At 44.0% G+C, this 21,574-nt stretch overlaps 1 protein-coding gene across 1 annotated transcript in view; it reads left to right on the forward strand.

Annotated features, from left to right (window-relative positions):
* The window catches only part of TYW5 (tRNA-yW synthesizing protein 5), a 108,790-nt gene that overhangs the window by 47,502 nt on the left and 39,714 nt on the right, over nt 1-21,574 (forward strand). The window contains exons 5-6 of the mRNA XM_078681916.1: nt 2-71; nt 909-953. Of these exons, the coding sequence (XP_078538042.1) occupies nt 2-71; nt 909-953 (115 nt within the window). The remainder of the gene's footprint in view (nt 1; nt 72-908; nt 954-21,574) is intronic.

Here is a 21,574-nt window from a genome sequence, read left to right on the forward strand (position 1 = left end):
GGACTCTGCCGTTTGATGTATTTGTGCGCCGGGCCTCTGAACAGGTTCATCAGGAATACTTCATCTCACAGGTAAGGGCTGCCCAGATAGTTGTCTTTTTTTCTGTCAAAACTTGAATAAGTGCTTTGTGAGGGTTTGGTATTGCTGCTCACAGTGGGACAACGGAGCCCTGGGTCTGTGGTTTTTCTGGGCCAGGTATTGGAGAGAGAGATGCCATGGAGCTGAGTCATTGATTATTAATACCTGTATGTGTCTGTGTTCTATGAAGAGGAAACACATTCTACCCTACACAAAATACCCACTAACATCCGTCCTAATACAAACATGCAGTAAACATGCATTCTAGCTCTTCCTTCCCTCTGATGAACAGGCAAACACTGCTTTTTTTAACCAAGGACACATCTTGTTTAGAAACCCTATTCGAATTACTTAAGTGTAGTAAACATACCATACCAGCTCTGAATTTTCTTTGCCTTTGCCCTTAAACTGCCTCACACAAGCCCCCTTATCTCTCCTTCAATGAAAGCGAATAGAATGGTGACAATGTTGTCAAGGTTCAGTATCTTGAAAAGCAAGCTGTATCCACGCCTGACTGTCTCACATGAAGATACATATTTATAAACTGCAGCTGTTTGTCTCGCCAATGCCTCTGTTGCTTGGTCTAACTGCAGACCTATGCTTATAATGCGAGTTAAATGCTCTGACCTCATGAAGTTAAATGGTATTTCTCTCTTTAGTTTACACTTTCAAAACAGTTGATACTGTAGATGCCCTGTCAAACATAACCCTTATTAAAATAACCTAACTGTAGTAATAAACAATATTTAGTGTGTTCTTTGTTGTGCCAGTGAGGACATTTTTTACATTATGTATAGTTATTATATTTCTCCTTTTAACTTCTTTTTAAGGATGAAAAATATTATTTAAGGTCATTGGGCGAGGATCCACGAAAGGTAAGTTCTTGGCCATGAAAGAAGGTTTACAGTGTTTAGAGTAAGGTATGCTGAGAATTGGTGGAACTGCAACCTGTTCAGATCACTCTGAGTCCATGTTTCTACATCTACATAAGTGGAACCCATTTCTTCTTTTATTGTGTCATTTTCTTGTCTAGATAGCTTCCTTGTTCTCTGGGAAGCCGTTTTTAGTACAGTTTGATTATACCAGTCTAGACATGAACTTTGATTCTGTAATTATTGTGTTATTTTCTGTCTAGACCAGAGAGGCCAGTGCTGCATCCCCAGAAGCCTCAAATTGCACACCCACGCGGTGGACGGACTCCAATATGAAACTGCAGCCTGGTTAGCCCAGCATATTAGACTAACGGCAGCTTTTACTGTAGACGGAAACAAAACAGTATAGTATCAGTAAAGCAGTAGTTTCTATCTGGCCCCTCCTCTCAAAGGCAGCAATACAGTCAGAACGTTTACATTCCCATTCCTTTTGTAAGGGTGCATATCAGTTACCACCAAATTATTTTTCTATTTCTTTTTAAAGGGCACACACCACTGGGCAAAACTGCAACACAGCCACAGGCTCAAAGGATCATAAGACCATAGGTTCAGAGGCGAAGCTTAGTCAGTTAGATGTGGAGGGTGTGGCACAGAGATTTCCCAACCATCACTCCCATTGAAACGGCAAAATGGATGAAATTAGAATACAATTTGAAAGGCTTCTCTGCATCACATAAGAGCCATCCAGTCCTTTGTTTATTCTAGGCCTGTTTTGTGAGTGAGGGAAGAAGGTGGATGTATACAAGCTCTGCAGAGTTTTTCATAGGTGCATGTCTGTGCTTTAAGGGCTGATATTTTGAATAGAAACATAACCACAGACAGCGCTATCCCGACTCGAGGCCACAGGACCCAACTACACACTCCACAATCCATTTATTAGGGGGAGTGAGGGTAAACCCCAAACACCCCCACCCCTGGAGCTACGCCCCAGCATATGTTCTCCCGTATTTGATCTTCCAGATATTCATTTGTTAATTAATTCTTTTATTGATGTTCAACAATAGTATACAATAGTACAAATACAAGTGAGTTCACAGTATAACATTTGTACAGAACCATAGAGTTCTTGTAGGAAATGACCCTTTTGTATGGTCACCCGCCCAATTTTTCCTCCAAATGCTGATGGTTATGACTCTGATAGACTTGAGTCTGCTGCCACCGTGCCTAAGCTCTCTCCCAAGTCTGTTATGTTGAATTTGGTAATCCCAAATTGGCAAATACTTTATCCCCTTACAAGCCCGTAGTATATGGTTTCATGAGCACCCAGAGCATAGGTGGTAAAGTTTTTCCCAGGGCTGAAGCACAGGGTTGTGCCACCCTGAGTGACTTAAGTAAAATACTGACAGTAGTCCTTCTATTGCAGACTGCAGGAGCAGTGTAAATTGCTCGAACTCAACTGTGCTATCACCAGTAATTATTCTAGTATAGATAGGGAGGCGTACGTGCTTGCACGTAAGGCATACAAAAAAGCCATTATCACAACTAAGTCTGCTTTTTTTCTCTGAGAGAATATCAACAGCCCCCAACAAATCTAAAGAGATTTTCAAGGTCCTCGGTGAATTAACATCGGACACCAGGACACTTCCGAATTTGCCCCCTCCGCAGAGTCATGTAATGCCTTGAACACCTTTTTTATTGACAAGATCCTGGCAATTAAAAATTCCATCCCTCATTCCCCTTTCTCAGCTATAGCTGTAGTCCCTCCCATCAACACTTCCACTCTGATTTGTTTTCCCACACTTGATCCCGACTCCCTAGCCAAGCTGGCTACTCGGGTGAAATCTGGCTCCCCCAAGGATTGTTGTCCTCCTTCTGTGTTTTGTGACATTTGTCATACTCTACCGCACTGCATTCTACCCCTACTCAACACTTCCCTTAATTCTGGCACAGTCCCTAGTTCTTTCAAGGAGGCTGTACTGGTGCCCTTGCTGAAAAAACCTGGCGCGGACCCAGCGGTCCTCGCCAACTATCGGCCCATCTCTCTCTTGCCTTACCTGTCTAAAATCTTGGAGGCACATGTGACTACTTGCCTCTCGCAATTCATCGAGGAGTCCAACTTCCTGGAAATGAACCAGGCCGGCTTCAGACCAGCCCATTCTACCAAGGCTGTGATCCTCGCCGTGTTGGACAACCTCAGATGTAATGCCGACAGAGGACGCCCCCAGGCATTGGTCCTATTGGATTTGTCGGCGGCATTCGACACGGTGGATCACAACATCTTACTCCACCGCGTCGAGTCCGCCGGAGTCCGCGGGCTCGCCCTGTCCTGGGTTAAGTCTTTCTTAGAGGGTAGATTCCAAGCAGTCAGCTTGGGTCCCTTCAGCGCCACCAGTGCACCTTCATCTTGCGGGGTTCCCCAGGGTTCTTCTCTGTCCCCCCTCCTTTTTAATTTGTATCTTCAGCCTCATATTCACTCCCTGGGTAGTTGGGACATCACCGTATTCAATTACGCTGACGACTTACAAATTATTTTTCCCCTTTCCTCCCCTGACGCTGTCACCAACTTTAAGGCGGTCATGATACACATCCAGCATTGGATGAATCAAAACCAATTAAAGCTCAACCCTGGGAAAACTGAGCTCCTCCTCCCTGGGAGAAGCGCTTCCCACTGGGGCCCCCAGTACTGGCCATCTGAGCTTGGTCCGTCTCCTTCTCCTGCTGGCTGTGTAAAGAGTCTCGGTGTCATTATTGACTCTGAGCTCACTCTCAAGGCCCAGGTGAGCGCCGTAACATCTTCCTGTATGTTCCAGCTACACAGGATACGGAAAGCTGCTCACCGCTTGAGCCCTGAAGCTCTGCTACAAGTCCTAATAGCATTGGTGATGTCTCATCTGGATTTTTCTAATTCCTTGTATCTTGGCCTCTCCAAATCCCTGCTGTGTAGGCTACAGATCATCCAAAACCAGGCTGCCAGACTGGCATTTAAAATCCCCAGATGGCAGTCGGCCAAACCTTTATTACATCAACTACATTGGCTACCAGTTAGTGAAAGAATAGCCTTCAAGGTTGGCTGCCTGGTCTTCAAAGCCTTGACTGGTCCCTCTCCTGTCTTCTTGAAGTCCTTGGTTATCCCCTACTGCCCTTCCCGTACTTTGAGGTCCACTCACCTTCAGCTTCTAGTCATTCCCCGGTTCAAACTCATCAAATTAGGTGGCCGCAGCTTCTCTCATCTGGCTCCCAAGTTATGGAATTTTCTTCCACTCTCACTCAAGACCTCATATTCCCTCTTATCATTTAGGAAATCTTTAAAAACTCTGCTTTTCTCACACTCCCAATAAAATCCCTCTTGTGCAGTCTCAGTGCTCTATCAGCGCCAGGAAACTCATGGTGACAGTGCGCTCAACAAATGCCCATTAACATAACATAACATAACCAGAGATGGCCCCTCCTAAACAGTGGATTAGCGTTGCACCCGTTGCTGGAAGCGCAGCAGGCAAACACAAATAAATAAAATGACGTAATAATGGCTGTGTTCAGCGCGAGAGTGAGGGCAGGGGGAGGGGCTGAATTCTGCGATTACAGGATTTAAAAACATTTTTTATTGCGTTCTATCTGAAATTCTTCTTCCAATTATCACTTTCATCAGAGCACTGCATGCATGTTGCATACATGTTGTTGAGTAATATAGAAACTGGTCATAGAGTCCATGTAAGTCTAAACATTTCTAATTTGACCCAGGTGCATTTGCTTACCCAGATCACGGAGCACAGTAGTCTAGCCAAATGTTGAAACCGTCCGAAATGGTATAAGACACAAAATTCTGCAATGCATATAGGCATTGTGGTAGGAACATCATGTTCGCTAATGATATTCTGCCCTTAGTTGAAAAGGCAATGCCTTCCAGAATTCCACAGAGTGCTCATGCCCCCTAACTACTCTTTCCATGTCGAGGGTAAAGTGAGCAGTGGTGTCAAATGTGACCTGGATTCCCAAGTATGTAAAATTCTTAGTTTCGAGTGCAGTTACCTGATAGGAGAGGGAGCTAGCCGCAAGCCCACCAAGTCTATCCAGAGGGAAGAGATTGGATTTGCTCTAGTTCGTTTTTCGTCCTGAGACTTTCACAATCCTCGACAGTTCAGCAAGGAGTGGCACTGATTGCAGAAGATTTTTTGAGTAAATCAGTTTGTCATCTGCATAGAGCGACACAATGCGTTTTGCGAGCCCTAACTGTATGCATCATTGTGTCATAGCCACTTGCTGTCTACTGGCCAACAGCTACACGGTGAGAGCTGTTGGCCTGTATTCCTGAGAGTATTCTCACGAATACTCTATATTCCTTGCATGTATTTTATTCTATTCTATTTTTGGAGGTTTCTTAATCGCCTGGCTACCCAAAAGGGCCTCCCAGCGCTATGGCAACCAAGTATTATGCAGAAAGGATCAGATTAAAAGAGGGTAAATAAAATCATGGTTAAAAAGGGGTGGTCTTTAACAATTTCCTGGGAGCTAACAGGCAGCTCTGCCGTGCGACTCACTCTATTATCAACGCATCTGAAATCCATCCCCCATGCGTAGCCTCGCTGTTGGCTCAGCATACAAGAGTCTGACACAGCCTATGAAGGAGGGCCAAAATCCTATCTGTTCCATGGCGAGCCAGGTACATTTCCAACCCACCATGTTGAAGGTGTGTTCTGCCTCTAATGTCTCCAGGGCGTAGTCTTTGGAGGTCGCAAGTATACGCATAATATGTGTTAGTAGCATGATGCTATGAATTGTGCTCCGGGCAGGATAAATCCCATTTGGCATTAACGAATGAAGGATCTTATTAGGGTCATAACTCTATTCCCCAGGGTTTTGCTGAGCAACTTTACATCTGTATTTAACAGGGGTCATTATGCGGATAACACATTTGGGTCCATCACCGTTTTAGGAATTAAAATGATCATGGCTTCTTCCTGGAACAGGGGAGTCCTCTTGATTCCTGTGCCTCCTTGAAAGTACTCAATAATCTTTCTAGGAGTACTATGGGTATTAGTTGGATTAGGCGTAACCCCTTGCTAAGCAATCCCTGCATTTGTCATTTATTCTCTCCCTGGTCACCATGTATGCTCCTCCCACTCAGCGCAGCCTCAAAACTTGTCTATGGGGATTTACTCTTTTTAAAAACCATGCCAACTTCCAGCTGGATTTGTCACCATCTCTAAAAAGTTGTTTGTCTAGCTTAATCCATGTCTCTGCAAGCAGTCGTTTGGTTTCCACTAATTGATATGTTTTATTTGGATTGAGTAGTACCTCTTTTTCTTATGTTTTAATAACTTCATTTTAATTTTCGAGGCACGGAAAATGAGAATTGCAGAAATTATGCATCACATTAAAGCATTTTGATAGGCAGAATTAGTTGGAAGACTTATAAAACTGCTGAGCTTCAAATTTCGTCCTCATGAGGGAGGCACAATTGTCCTTTGATCAAAATTTCAACTTGGATCACAGAGCTAACATGTTGTTTCTTTGTGCTCAATCAAGTCAGTATGGTAGTATCATCATCTTTCACTGGGAAGGATAGATCACATTCGAGAGCAATGAAGTTCATCACCCAACAGGGCAGGTTTTCTTCCATCACTTGGGTTTTCTTCAAGTGGGTATCAAGGGGAAACCACAATGTCAAATTTGTGAAATTTGTCATGAACAATAACAGATTTCTCCATGGTAAAAACAGCTCACACCTTTCCACACCACATATTGATTGGCAGAGCCATTGGCTTTTTCTACACCTGGGCAATAAACATACTAACCGCGAGTAGCAGATGAGATATAAGCTTCTCCCACACCATGGTCAAGAGGAAGATGCTATCTTCCCCAGCGTCTCCCAGTAATAACACCAGCAGCGGGAGTGGCAGGATGACATCTGCTATTGCTCTAATATGTGACGGGATTTTAATCTTAAATGTCTTAATAGGAGTGCAAGACCACCATGTGTAGAGCACAGGGCCTGGTTACCTGCCTCCCTTCACATGTGCGTGTGTGGGGGGGAGCACCTTTGAGTTTCAAGTTTATATGCATTTGCCCTTTGTTGAATACACAGGGAAGATTTGACCACTCTCCTCAAAATTGCCAACCAGGTATCCCCTGAAATCTCTAACACTAGATCCCTTTCCCAATTCAGTGCATAGTTATATATTGATAATAGCTTGACGGCCTGGATGTACAACAAAAGCCCCGACCTTATTCAACTTGTACACAGCGGATCTTGGGGAAGAACTATTGAAAGTGAGAACCTTTCCACCAACGCTAGGCCAGAAAAAATTACCAATAATACAGTTCGCAGACGACTTGGTCTTGACGGACCAGACCTGCTTTGGGATGAGGAGGGCCCTGAATATTTAATACACATATAATATGCGCAACACTCTCCATGCGAATGCCGGGAAAACAAAAGTCCTGGTTTTCAGCCAATGCCCCAATAAATGCCAACTCAAATGGCAACTCAGTCCACTAAAAGTAGACACGGCCTCCAAATACAATTACCTCGGAGTTTGGCTGACGGACACAGGAAAACAAACACTGCAGACAAAGGCAGTAGAAGGCAAAACAGCAAAAACCACGTATGCTTTATCAACGCTCCATCATAAACTAAACAGCCATTCGGCTGAGGCAATTCGAAGAGTCATTGGGGCTAAACTTGTACCAAGTATAGTTATGGCCACCCTGCCTATTCAGGAAGGCTAACTGAGACATTAGAGAGGAACCACACATTGTCATATAAGAAAATATGGCATGCCAAATAACACTCTGCGCACTTTAATCCGGCTGGAATTCAATCTAGCTGGCATGGACAAAGCATGCAGAAAATACATAATCAACTACTATCTTCAGGTGACCTGGTAAGGTCCTGAATCTTTGCGGGGTGCCCTCGTGGCAATGTATTTGGACAAGAAAAGTGCCTGGGCGAAGTACCTGGACATAGCCGGATTACCGTTAAATCTGGATCCAGCACTCTTGTTAGCCCTCCCAATCATCAAAGTGCAACTAAAGAACAAACTAAGGCTCATGCCAGAAAAACCTTGAGGGTTCTGGACTTAAACCAGGCAAGAAGCATCAGAGGCGTGGAAGAGCTTGCAGTATCCCATGAAGCCTCTCTTTGCCATCCATACCTGAGAGCAGCATTCAGAAACATCCTATCAGGCTCCTAACAATACCCATTAAGTAGTACAGAGCACATTGGGCAGGAGCAATGTAGGCTGTGTAAATACCATTCTGAATCGGTTGCCCATATTGTATGCTGCTGTGCTAGCTTACTACAACAGAGATGCAGGTACTTAAGGCCTGTCTTCATGCAGCATGAGATAAGATCATGCAAGGAAGCACTACCGCTCATATACACATCTGTTACTCCAAAGGACCTAGCACAGTTTGGAAAAATCTTCGCGGAAGCAGGTAGATTACTACGAGATTCTGGATTAACAATGAGGGCCGTCCGCTAGGGACAATTGACAATTTTATAAACTTCTTATGGCGTTCCCACTTGTCCGCACGTCTGACCTCAATAAAATTGAAGGTCTTCGAGTTGCTATTCCCATAAGCTCGTGCAATTCTATCAAGTGTGTACATGCCGTTCTGGCACTCATTTAAATATTTGTGTACTCCCATTTTAAAATATATGCGTATTTGCACAGATCTTAATTTAGATTCATCTATTGTATGTGGCATACTTGCTTGCACCAGCTATTTTAATGGACTGAATTGTCACAACAATCACAACTATTTCTTTATACATTTTCATACAAGGTTTCGTAAAGGATTCACTCAAAGACCGCTGACAGCTAACTACAGACTAAATGTATTTTATGTTTTATCCCATGAATGAAGTTTGCAATCATAGCTATGGTTAGCCTCGAGTCAAATAATGTACTCAAATAATGTATAATGTCCAGTTTATTTCCATACAAGGAACTAACGTTTTAATTATGCTTCTTTCAATTATGAATTTTGCTGCACTATGTTTTTACTATGCTAAAAATTGTTACAGTTTTAATTAACTAAACAATAAAATCATTGACAACTAAAGCCATGTAATGCCTTTGTATCTCAGATTGTTAGCGAATGATCTCTAGATCTGTTTTACTCTACAAGTATTTTCTTTTGTCTCTCATTTGACAACCTAGTGTAATATCTGAGATAGGTGAAAGTCGTAGTCTTTCGTTAAATCAATTTAACTCTGTTAGCCTCACATGTCACAAGATCTCCATTTTCAAACAAGTCTACTTGCCGCAGTGGATCATTCTGGTTCCAGGCGTGGAACCCGTGGTTTGAAAGGCCCAGAGGGGTGTAAGTATTGTGCATAATTGTTGTAACTGGGAAAGTATATGTCGTGGAGTCCTTCCTTCATTCTTTCTGTGCCAGTATTCCAGGAGGCTAGGAGAAGATTGGAAATGTGTGTGCGCTTTGGGTCAGACCTGGTGGCAAGCCCTCCATTATAGTGGAGTGCTCATTTTAGAAAATTCTTGCACAGCTTATATCCATAATTTTGTATCCAGATTAAAATGCCAGCCTAATGTTGGCTGAATTTGGGCCACCTGGATATTTGTTTATTTGATTATGTTGTTAGGCGCGGTAATGTTTCTTCCATAACTTCTAGTGTTTTATCCTTCCACACGTGCTCAACATCTATACTGCCTCTTTTTCTAGTTCCATTAGTGTTTTCTCAGTGTCCAGGATATGCACTCTAGTTGCATTCTCACTCTGTGACCTGGGACATGCATTTTCCTCATGACTACATTCTAAACTTTCCGTTCCATTGGTCTGCATTCTCCTGTCTCGCGCTTGTTGAGAAAGAACTGCAGTGTGTAGTCTTGTATGCTTGAGGAAAATGCTCGGCCAGCCAGTACTTCGGCTCCAAGTCTCCAGTCGAGTATTTTTGGTCTGACAAGTGAATGGATTAACAAGAGACCTAGCTGTAAGTGATCAGAAAGGAATCTCTTTAAATAGGTAGCGTCTCTGAAATTCACCAGCTCTTGTATTTTCTCCATTATACAATCTATTCTACTGTGCGTGTTAGGAATATGAACATAATAGAAGTATATTTTTTGGTCGGATGGTGGTATCTCGAAACACATCTATTAAGTAAAAATCCCTCATTACATTTTCTAACATTATTTCAATTCAGGATTTTGTGCTAGATTTGTGGGAAGAATGTGTCCATTTACCCATTCAAGACATAATTAAGGTCTTCCATAATACCCAGGTACGGAGAAGCTGCCTGTACTGCTTCACCAAAGAACATTTTATAATCAATATTTGGTGAATAGATATTTACTAGACCGCTTTCAATGTCATACAGGAGATATAAGAAATTATGTATGTACTATACTACGTCCTGTTTTTTAAATGGAACACCAGCTACACTCCACCTGTAGAGTAGTTAGAATAGCTAGTTGTGAAAATATGCCTCTCCATTTCTTTCTCAGTTTTTTCTGGCTCAGGATTAAGCAAGTGAGTTTTTCTCGAGACTAGCGATTAGTATTTTTGGGTGCTTAAGATAAGCTAACACCCTGTACCTCTTAAGATATACATTTAGGTCTCCTACATTCCATGTTGCCAATGCCCTCTGTATTCCTCTCTTTCTCTAGTACTGGACTAAACATCTGGTTTCGGGTCAGGCAATTTCCACGGCCCCTTACTTGTATGTACACCACTGTGCATTCATTGTGTGATACTGACAACTCTCAGGTTCTATCAATTGCTGTGAAACTTTTTTTAAAGCATATTGTTCTCTATTCCAGCTATAAATGCCCCCCTCCGACTCCCACCCAAGGGCAAGTCACTATCACCTATAAAACAGAGCCTGTAATTGGGCACCCATTCAGCTAGGTGTGGCTGTCTCCGTTCAGCCGGGAATGGAGATTGCCATTCAGACCCTTCTTTACCCTTCAACTACAACAAGGAAAAGGAAAATATTGGGTGGAAGACTTCTTTTCACTTGTCCAATAGTCACCGTGTTACGAGTAATCCAACGACAGATTACACAGAAAGTGACTAATAGATATTTAACCAGTAATTTGAGGACGGTCTATGGCGGACCCGGGGGCATAAATGCGTATTCCACCAAGTCGTTTAGAGATGACCAGCCATCCTTGTAGGGGTTTAGGGTAAGTGTCTCTTTCCCCCTCTCACTACTATTCTGGAATTGTTACTTCTCACGCCATGGCACACGTATTTTATGGAGTGTCTCGATATCTTATCAGTGTATATACCTCACCACATCTGTCAGGAGATCAAAGTTTTTGTTTATCTCTGTTATCTTTAACTAGCTAGGTTTAAAGTTCAACATTGAGGTCCATATCTTCACCCCTCGCGTTCAGGTGGGTCAGGTGCCGTCCCACATCACCAGCAGGTCCACACTTTCTCTGTCGTGTCAAAGAAGTTGCTTTTCCCATTCACTGTAATTCAGAGGCGTGTCGGGTAGACTAGCATGTATTTGAGTTTAAATATCCACAGCTTTTGCTTCTCCTTTAGGAATGCTCTTTGCGACTGTCCTTTCTTCATGTAGAGGGAGGAGCCAGACTCACTCGCTCAAGCCTTGGCTCTCAGAGATGCGATGCCAGCTCCAACTGGCTGCTGTAATGAGAGTGGCATAGTCTCTGCTGTTTCTGCTATGTGGCTGCAGACTGACTCGGCTGGGATTGAATCAATATCTTGAAGGGTTAGAGAGGGGAAGTCAGAGCTCTTCTGTACTACAACTTGTAGACCATCCTGCCAGGCCACAGCTTCAGATCTTCCTGTTATTCCTAAGTATTTTCTATCTCATACTTAGAACAAGCATTGGAAATGCAATAGGTCTCGCATTAGAAAAGTTGGAGCTATTGGTCTTGTAAATGACAAATATTTTATTTATTTGTTGGTTTTTAAAACAGCTAAATTGATAGCTTTGTCATTTACAATGCCAATAGTTATAACTTTCGCGAATGTGACACCTATAGCATTTGGAATGCAACACTGATTAAGAATTCTATTTTCAGACTGCCATGTGATGCTAAAAAGAAAGAAAATGAACGTTGTTATCAGGTCATTCGAAAAAAGGGAGACACGGCCTGGCGGCCGTGAGAGAGAGGGGAGGTGCGAAAACAAACAGAAACAAGTCGGGCGGCACAACAGGGGCTGAAAAAAAATGGGAGGCTGAAAAAATAACACGGCGTGGCGGCCGTGAGAGAGAGGGGAGGTGCTGGTGGCTGGGGAGGGGGAGGAGAAATGCGAGCCGGGGCAGGGTGGAGGAGGGGAGGGGTAGGGTAGACGGCTGCCCACGATTCCATAAAATAATTATTTTACTTTCATGATTATGAAATGCAATGCGCAGGGTCGTGTTCTCAAACTTCATATAACAACGGGTAGTGTGCCATACTGCTCCAAGTCGCACAATATAGAGCAAACGCCTCTTCATTAACGGACCCCTCCCTCTCTCACACACGCAGCAATGCTTCTGGATGCCTTCATGTAGCAGGGCGCTGAGGTGTCGCTGGTCACACAATCCACTGGGATTGGCCCGCTGGCTGAAGAGATCTGCCACTCAAAACAGATGGGCATAGGAGACAGATGCGGAGCCAGCATATAGAAAGGAAATGAGAAGCAGAAACAGACAGGGAGAAAATAGAAGAAAGATACAGAGGTCAAGATAAAAAGAAAGAAAAACAAAGAGATGGGGGTTTAGAGTGCAGCAAAGAAGGATGAGAAAACATGAGAAGGAGAGCGAAAGACGTAACGCCTTAAACTCGCCATGATTTGATTTTTAAAAACGTTCTGATATGCGGAGAGCATGAAGCTCTTCTGAAAGCACGAGAGCTCAGCCCAGAGAAAGCCAAAGCAGGAAGGCTGGAGAAGCGTGAGCCTGGTGGGGAGGCGGGATGCGAGCGAGTGGGAGGCAAAGCGGCCGCAAAATGAAACGAGTCACGCATGGTTTAACAAGTAAAAAAAAAAAGGGGAGGCTGAAAAAATGACACGGCCTGGCGGCCGTGAGAGAGAGGGGAGGTGCTGGCGGCTGGGGAGGGGGAGGAGAAATGCGAGCAAAATAACACGGCCTGGCGGCCGTGAGAGAGAGGGGAGGTGCTGGTGGCTGGGAGGGGGAGGAGAAATGCGAGCAAGGCTGTGTGAAATGTGAGCAAAATAACACGGCCTCGCAGCCGTGAGAGAGAGGGGAGGTGCTGGCGGCTGGGGAGGGGGAACAGATGGCGAAGACTGGCGATTTGATGCTGTGCACGCGCATTTTAACTCATTGCGCTTGCGCATTGAGCTAAAAGCGCACATGCACTGCATCAAATCGCCAGTCTAGTTAAGTCTGTTTAAGCCCCTATAGTCTCGCTCCGCTCAATGCGCATGCGCATTGACAGGCGAGACCTAAAAACTCTAGGAATCATCCCTATCATGAGAGAAAGGCCAAAATATGTTTTAACGCCAAAGCAACACAGTTTCTTCTGCACACATAGGTTAGGTGTTTCCTCATCATCTTGATTTGCCAGTACAAGCATCCTGAACACGAAAGTAACTTATTATAGGCTCTGGAGATAGGACTAGCAAAAAGGCACACTTTATTCTACTGTCCGCGAAAAACAGAGCAAAGGTCAGTAATAGGTAGCAACTTACAGTTATGATGGTCGGTCAATAATCAGTATTTCAAATCACACAGAACTTTTTATGGTACCACTAGCTGTCATCAACAGTTGGCTCTATTTCCTGCATATATTGGATGCCATCATCGTGCTGCGGTTGTGCCATTAGTCCTTACCAAGACCACAAATCAAGGGCTGGTGAATCATGTTTGTGTGATGGGCACTGGATTTAAAAAAAAAACATTTCACATGCTATTGGTTTCCAATTCAAAGGTATTTAGGATAATAATAATGATAATAATAATAAGGTATCTTATAGAGTGCATAGTTACTTCAATTGAAGAGTCCCAGAGCTAAGGTTTCTATCCCGGTATCCAGAATGAGAGACCCGCAAAAGGATCGATTAGATAGCTCTAAAGAGCCAAGTCTTTAGATTTTTCCGAAAGGATAACAGTTTTTTTCCTGCCTAAGCAGAGGAGGAAGAGAATTCTACATCTTAGAGGCTAGGAAGCCAAAGGAGCATCCTCCGATGCAAGCCCTTTTAATGATGGGTATAACTGCCAGAGAGGCCCCAGCTGACCTCAGATTTCTGCTTGGGGAGTAGAATGTGCCTAAAGGGAGGCCTAGTGCCCCCATAGCTATCACACTCCTTTAGCCCTGATAACCGTTGTAAATGGGTTGTGTTGTGAGTGAGGGATCATATATATACTGGGCCCAGGGCTGGACTGGGACCCAAAACTGGCCCTTGCAAAGTGCTTGGCCAGCCCCCCAGGACTTTGGGTGTGCGGCCGAGCTGTTTACCAGGGCCGGATTCTGCCGATTTCGTGATAGCGGCCAATATTGAGCCATGCTGCAAAAACGGCCCTGTAACAAAATCGGCCCCTAGGGGCCCAAAACTGGCCCGACCCTGGCGGCCCACCTGGGAAATACCCGGTGCCCGCTATGGCCAGTCCGGCCCTGACTGGGCCTCAATAGAGTGCCCGTGATTACTGCACAGTCTTATCTACACCAATTTGTGGGAACCTCTGTTGTTATTTGAGCCAATTAAAAAGTAATCGGGCAGCCTCCTCCGGAGGATAAACCGATTGTCTGACAACCCTTAGGCCCCGGGTGTCTTAAGTATGGGTCTGAAGAGTGTGTCTCTGATCATACTGTTGCATGCTGTGCTCTTTGACCTTACCAGACTGGTGTTCTCCCAAGGAGATAGCCCTGTGGATTGCCTCTCATGTGAGCTACAGATTAAGCAGCTGAAGCCTTCCACAAACTGGACAGCAAGCAGTCCAGGCTTACTTTTGAGGGCAATAAAAATGGCTTGATATCCCATGATCGTGACTGATTCTCCCACGGCCCCTATCCCCGACCTCTCTTAGTGCATTACTAATGAAGATACCACTTTGCCAAATCATTACTGTTAGAAATGAGAGGCAGCCTGGCAACAATCAACACCAAAATAGACTCCCTGACTGAAAGACGGGATGACATGAAGGAGCACCTTGTCTGTCAGCATACCTGACATGGTGGAGCAGCGGATCTCTGACATTGAAGATGATGCTGCTCTACAATCAAAGCCCCAAAAGAAATTCAAAATGGAATTCGAAAAAGTGAAAGCAGAGAATTAAGATTTAGAATGCTGCTCTTGCAGATGCAACCTGCATCCCAGATTCCTCCAACATTCATTGAACGGTGTCGTGTGCTGAAAACCGGCGATAGACATTTTTGGCAGAGAGCATCCCTCTCCAGTGTTTGTTGTGGAGACAATTTATCATGCCACCATGCCTGCTCATTGAAAAACTGTTCTATCACAGGGACAGAGATAACATTCGTAAGAAGATTGGTGAAAATCGTAAGTTACTAATTACTTCACACCATATATTCATGCCTTAGTGTGTATGCTTCTATTGACTAGGGTTTCTCAAGCAGCCTGGTCCTGAAGAAAGCTACTGTGGCTCACACGGCACGCATAATTGGTTGAAACATGTCGACCTAACACTAAGATGTGAGAGACCTTTATTATCTCTCTTCACATCCACAATCACTGTTGTTTCCAAGGGACGGATTCCTTTGAGGTAGATTTCACTCATTCACAAATTCACTACGTCACACAAAAAACCCCAGCTCTGCTCTGATCAAGCACCCTAGCACTTCTGAGATGCCTTAAGCATCGTGGGTGGAAACCCAATGATGAAGCAAGCCACCAACTAAGTTGGTGGGTTAGGATTCTTTTAAAAAACCTAATGGTTTATCTGATACATGAGGGAAAGACATTAGTGACAGCACATTGGGATGGTAGGGAGCTCATTTTCGGTTGTTTGTGATATTGATAAGGGGAAGAAGACCAGGCTTACCTCATCTTCTCACTCTAAAAAATATGTTTATATTGGTACAATAAATACTAAAGAAATATATTCCTTGCCCTTTCACTGAATTACAACCCTCAGTTGAAGCTAACGAATGAACCTGGGGGATCAGACAGCCACGCTCCAGGGAATTACATATTCTTGGTGATCTCTTTGTTAATGAGTGCTTCATATGCTGACTACCTGGGTAATACCACTCCCAACCCAATACATACACTGATTTGTGCAGACTCCAATACTCTTTGAGGGATCCTTGTGTCTCTTTTCCAGCTGAGCGACCTGAATGGCAGCTGCTCACAATGCTCCTGACAAATCCTTCATCCGCTAGTGCTTGTGGGGCTAACTCAACCCCTGGACACCGAATGACATGGGAGAGGTATTGTTGGAAACGTGAGAAACTCCCCTTTCCAATGGTATCCTTCCTTAGTGGATCCCTGCTTGGGGATCGCCCCAAGTCGTTTCGTGATAGATAAGGGGGCATCTGCGTTTTTGGTCCCGGGCTCAGTGGCTCACTTGTGCCATTTATTGGGGAATGCAGGGTAGGTGGATGTTTGTGGCTTTCCACAGATTTCAGAACTTTCCATCACAGAAATATGAGGAAAATGTGTTAGTTTGTTTGACAAAGTTTGAGGTTTGCAAGAGATTCTGGGTATCAGAACCTGGTGAGAGCTACACAAGTCACCTCATCCTGGATTCCCCTGGATGTATGGTTTTCAAAAATGTATAGGTTTGCTAGGTTTCCTTAGGTGCTGGGTGATTGAAAGTTTGTGCCTCCTCACAGATTCTAGAACTTTCCATCACAGAAATGTGAGGAAAATGTAGTTTTTTTGACTACGTTTGACGTTTGCAAAGGATTCTGGGTAACAGAACCTGGTGAGAGCTACACAGGTTACCCTATCCTGGATTCCCCTTGATGTCTAGTTTAAAAATGTTTTATAGGTTTGCTAGGTTTCCCTAGGTGCCGACTGCGCTAGGGTCCAAAATCCACAGCTAGACACATTCCATAAAAAAGGTCAGTTTTCACAGGAAAAATGTGATGTGTCCATTTTGTGTTTTGGGCCATTTTCGGTGGCAGGCACTAGGTCAACCCTCACAAGTGAGGTAGCATGTTTATCAGGAGACTATGAGGAACACAGAATAGTAGAACAAGAGTTATTACCAATTGACTTTCTTTGCATTTCTGCCATCCAAATGTAAGACCATTTGTAAAAAATAAGTCATTTTGAAAAATGGCCCCTAATTCACATGCTTGTATGGGTACCGACAATTTTGGAGATGTGCTAATAACTACTACATCTAAACTCTATATTTTGTTCCCATTTCTGAAATATTTTTCACTCGTTATATTTCACCAAATTAATTTCTTTATAAAGGGGACACAATGAAAAACAATTCAAGACGCTGCTGAGGTATTTGCTATGGTTTCTATATATCCTTGCAACCAGAAGGGTCCTGCAGATGTAACTGTATATTTCTTGCAAAAATCTGTCATACTTAGAAGAAGTTACAGGTGAAAACGTTAACACAAATTGCTGTTTTTTTTCAATTCAATTTCAATATTTTTTCATTTTTAACTGTTAGTTTCTATAAGAAAAAACCTTGAAGAATCTACAGAAAAGACCCCTCGCTGAATTTAGAATTGTGTCTACTTTTCAGAAATGTATAGCTTTCTGGAATCCTTTATTGATTTCGCACCCATTTCTACCACTAACTGGAAGGAGTATGAAAGCACAAAAATAGGCTATGTCCCAGTAAAATGCCAAAACTGTGTAGAAAATTGTGGTTTTCTGACAAAAGTCTGCTTGTCCCTAAAAGCTGAGAAGATGGTGATTTCAGCACCACAAACCCTTTGTTGATACCATTTGCAGGGAAAAAACAATACGCTTTCTTCTGCAGCACTTTTTTCCTATTTTATAAAAACAACTATTCTGGGTCCCCTCCAAGGGAATCCACAAAGGTACCTTTAGAATCCTCAAGATTCTGGAAGAAAACAATGCAAATTTGGCATGGATGCCTTATGTGGACAAAAAGTTACAGGGACCTAAGTGCAAACTACCCCAAATAGCCCAAAAAAGGCTTAGCACGGGAGTGAGGCTGAGGCCTAGCAGCCAAGGGGTTAAAAATGTCTCCCCCAATGGTAGGCTCAGGCTCATCCAACTTAAGTATATTTATGTTATGTTATGTTATGTTAGGATCATTTATTACTCGCACAGATGCTCCAGCAAAGGAGCGTCCTGGCGCCCGACAAGGTAACAACACAACACAACTGTAGAAGATTTAAGGGAACAGAAAAGTCTTGACAGCTCTACGGAAGGAGAACAAATCACCAAGGGCACGTATCTCTAGAGGAAGAGAATTCCACAGGACCGCGGCACGTACTTGAAATGAGCGGCCGCCAGCCCGGCTACGCTTAAAACGGGGGATGACTGCAAGTTCAAGGTCCGATGATCTTAAAGAACGGACCGGGACATAAGGAGACAAGAGATTCGAAAGAATCAAAGCAGGAGAGCCCTTAAGGATCTTGTAGGCCTCACAGAGTGCTTTGAACTGGATCCTTTGCGCAATCTGCAGCCAATGCAGAGAATGCAGAGTGTTAGTAGTAGAGCAGAATCTGGGTAAGCCCACAACTGCTCTAGCCGCTGCATTCTGTACGCGCTGAAGGCGGGTGATTTCGGACCGATTCAGCCCTACCAAAAGGGAGCTGGCATAATCGAGTCGAGAAATCACCGTAGCCTGCACCACGAGTTGCCTGGTTGTCGCATCAAAGAATTTTAGTACAGGACGAAGGCCACGCAGGATGCCAAAGCAGCAAGCCGCCGTACGCTTTGTATGGCAGACAAAGGTGAGAGTTGGGTCAAGCCACACCCCAAGATTTTTTAGCTCCGAAACCGGAGTTGGCGTGGGACCCAGATCCGAAGGCCACCACCTGTCACCCCAGAGTTCCGTTTGCTTGCCAAAGATCATAATTTCCGTCTTTTTTGCGTTCAGCTGGAGGCAGTTGGAAGTCATCCAGCTGGCGACCGCCCGAAGTCCGTTCTGGAATCTAGGGGCATCCACGTCAGTGTCCCCGCTGAGCGTGACCGCTAACTGAGTGTCGTCAGCGTATGACACCATAGTCATACCCCAGCGCTTGACGACCTCAGCCAGCGGTCTCACGTAAAGGTTGAATAACGTGGGACTCAGCGAGGAACCCTGAGGGACTCCAAGATCCAGGGGATAGAATTTGGACTGATGGGGCGGAACGGCCACGCAAAAAGATCGGTTGGCAAGGAAAGAACGGAACCACTGGAGTGCAGGGCCGGCGACGCCTGCTTCCTCCAGACATTGCAAGAGGGTCTGGTGAGAGACGGTGTCAAAGGCGGCTCTCAGATCTAATAACACCAGCGCCGCCGTTTGACCCGCATCGAGCACGGAGTGCAGATGTTCCACCATAAAGAGGAGGGCTGTCTCCTTGCTGTGTCCAGCTCGAAATCCATTCTGCGTGCTGTCTAAGATGTTAGCCCGTAAAAGATGGTCCGAGAGGGCTATATTGACATGCGCCTCCGCTACCTTAGCCGGCCACAGAAGGAGAGAAATTGGGCGATAGTTCTCAGGTTTGCTGGCGTCCAAGGTTGGTTTCTTTAGGATGGGCGTGACCACCGCCTGTTTCCACTTAGCGGGGACCAGAACAGATGCTAATGAGGTATTAATCAAAGAGCAAACCGGCGAAAGACCATGGGATGCTAGGTCTTTAAACAAAGCTGGCCTTAGAGGGTCGGCCGGGGACCCAGACTTGACCTGCTGAGCCAATTTCTCAAAGCTTTCCGGTGTACAGAGCATATTATACTCCTAAACCATGATGTGCTGTGGCCTCTCTACTTACACTAATTTCTGGCAATGTGGCGGCCCAGAGGCAAGATTTTTACTTGTGACCTGGTCCTGTCCACAGGTATACTCTTACTGGCAAACTCTTCGTAAAGAACTCTTAAGTGATGACCACTCCCGATTTTTCTATCACACCTATGATACTCTATGGATATGTTAAGAAAATTGCTAAACCCTACCGCAGATATGTTGCATTGGCCCTTCTGGTAGGCAAAAGGAGAATAGTCATGAATTGGAGAGGAGGTAGTGTACCTAGGTATGCTCACTTGCTCCGACACATTACCACATGCTCTATTAATACTGATCCATATTGTACACTGCTGCCTCCTTCTTCCTGACCTTGTGACTTAGGCGGGCCACTTATATCTTGCCATCCTCAACCAGCTCCCCTGCCCCCATACCTCATACATATATACGTAGATGTATAGCTTCATTGAACAGATATGTTCATTACTGTGTGAGTTGTGTATACCATGCAGTACATTGTGAATGTTTTCTTTGCTGTGATAAAACGTGGCTGTTATGCTATATCTGTTGTGTACGAATGCCTGTATTTTGTTTAAAATGAAAATAAATGTTTAAAATAAAAAGTAAAACCATTTTATGAACCATCAATAGGAGTAGATTGTCCTATGTAGCCAGTCACACGTCTTCTTCGCTTGATCAGAAATACTAGAATGTTTTCCACAGTGCATTGCATTTTGGATACTTTTATTATGTGTGCATAGCCCAATATGAATCCAGATTACACATCTATGAAGGAATCTGTTTCAGAGAATTCCCCGTGTGTAGTTGTCCAAGTCTCCAGTACTGGAACAACTATCTCTGTTGACTGTTAGTTTAACATTAAGGATCGCTACATTAATCAAATATAAGAGAGTGTCTTGCCCTGATGGGAAAAAGCATAGGTAAATAAAGGGAAACAAATATTAGGTGAGGAAAAAGCCCAAGTTTTGATGGCTTTCCAGACAGCAGAGAGATTAGTAATCAGTCACAATTCCCTGGTGTTGTAATCTGTATCATGTGAATGAACATAGCATCCGTTGCAATGTAACATATAGTTTTATTCATATAAACTCCCCAGAGCAGAGCCCACACGTCAATTGCCCTCTATATCGAAATGTTACATTCTTAACCTTATCATTCTGTGCTTGCACTACAGACACATTATACATGAACATTCCATGCAACACCTGGGATGGCTATTTCAGTGTGAGACTGCTAGGTGGTAAAAGGTACTACCACCTAATTGAGCACAAGAGATTCTAGTGATTATGAAAGAATGTTTTTAATATGTTATAATGCACTTTATGAGCGCATGTACACCTAACGGTTTCTTGACACTAAGTCCAAGATCAGGAGGAGCGAAGGTGATGCCGGAAACTATGGCCATAGAGGCATTAAAGCCAATTGGTAAGACCTTGCAAATGAAAGGACATATGGCAGAAAAAGAGAGCTTAAAATAATTATTTTGCCCACAGGAAGTCATTGTAGAGTTTTTAGCAAAGGAGGGGAAGATGTCATATCTGGAAAGCCAAAGATGACCATAATGGCTGGGTTTAGTTCATAATGGAGGCTATGAAGAAAATATGCAAAAAGACCATATTACTGTAATCTAAACAATAAAGTGTTGGGGACTGCACCACTGTTCGACAGTAGACAAGCAGAAGTATAGGGATGATATTTCTAAGAAGTCTCAGCGGAAATAAACAGGTGGCCAAGAGCTTATTGATTTCAGTTGCAAATTACATGTTGGTATCAAAATGATGTCAAGATTACAAGCAGAGGAAACCCAGGCAGAAGGATT

This window comes from Lissotriton helveticus, chromosome 3_1 (assembly GCF_964261635.1).
Source record: "Lissotriton helveticus chromosome 3_1, aLisHel1.1, whole genome shotgun sequence".
In the NCBI taxonomy this organism is placed as follows: domain Eukaryota; kingdom Metazoa; phylum Chordata; class Amphibia; order Caudata; family Salamandridae; genus Lissotriton; species Lissotriton helveticus.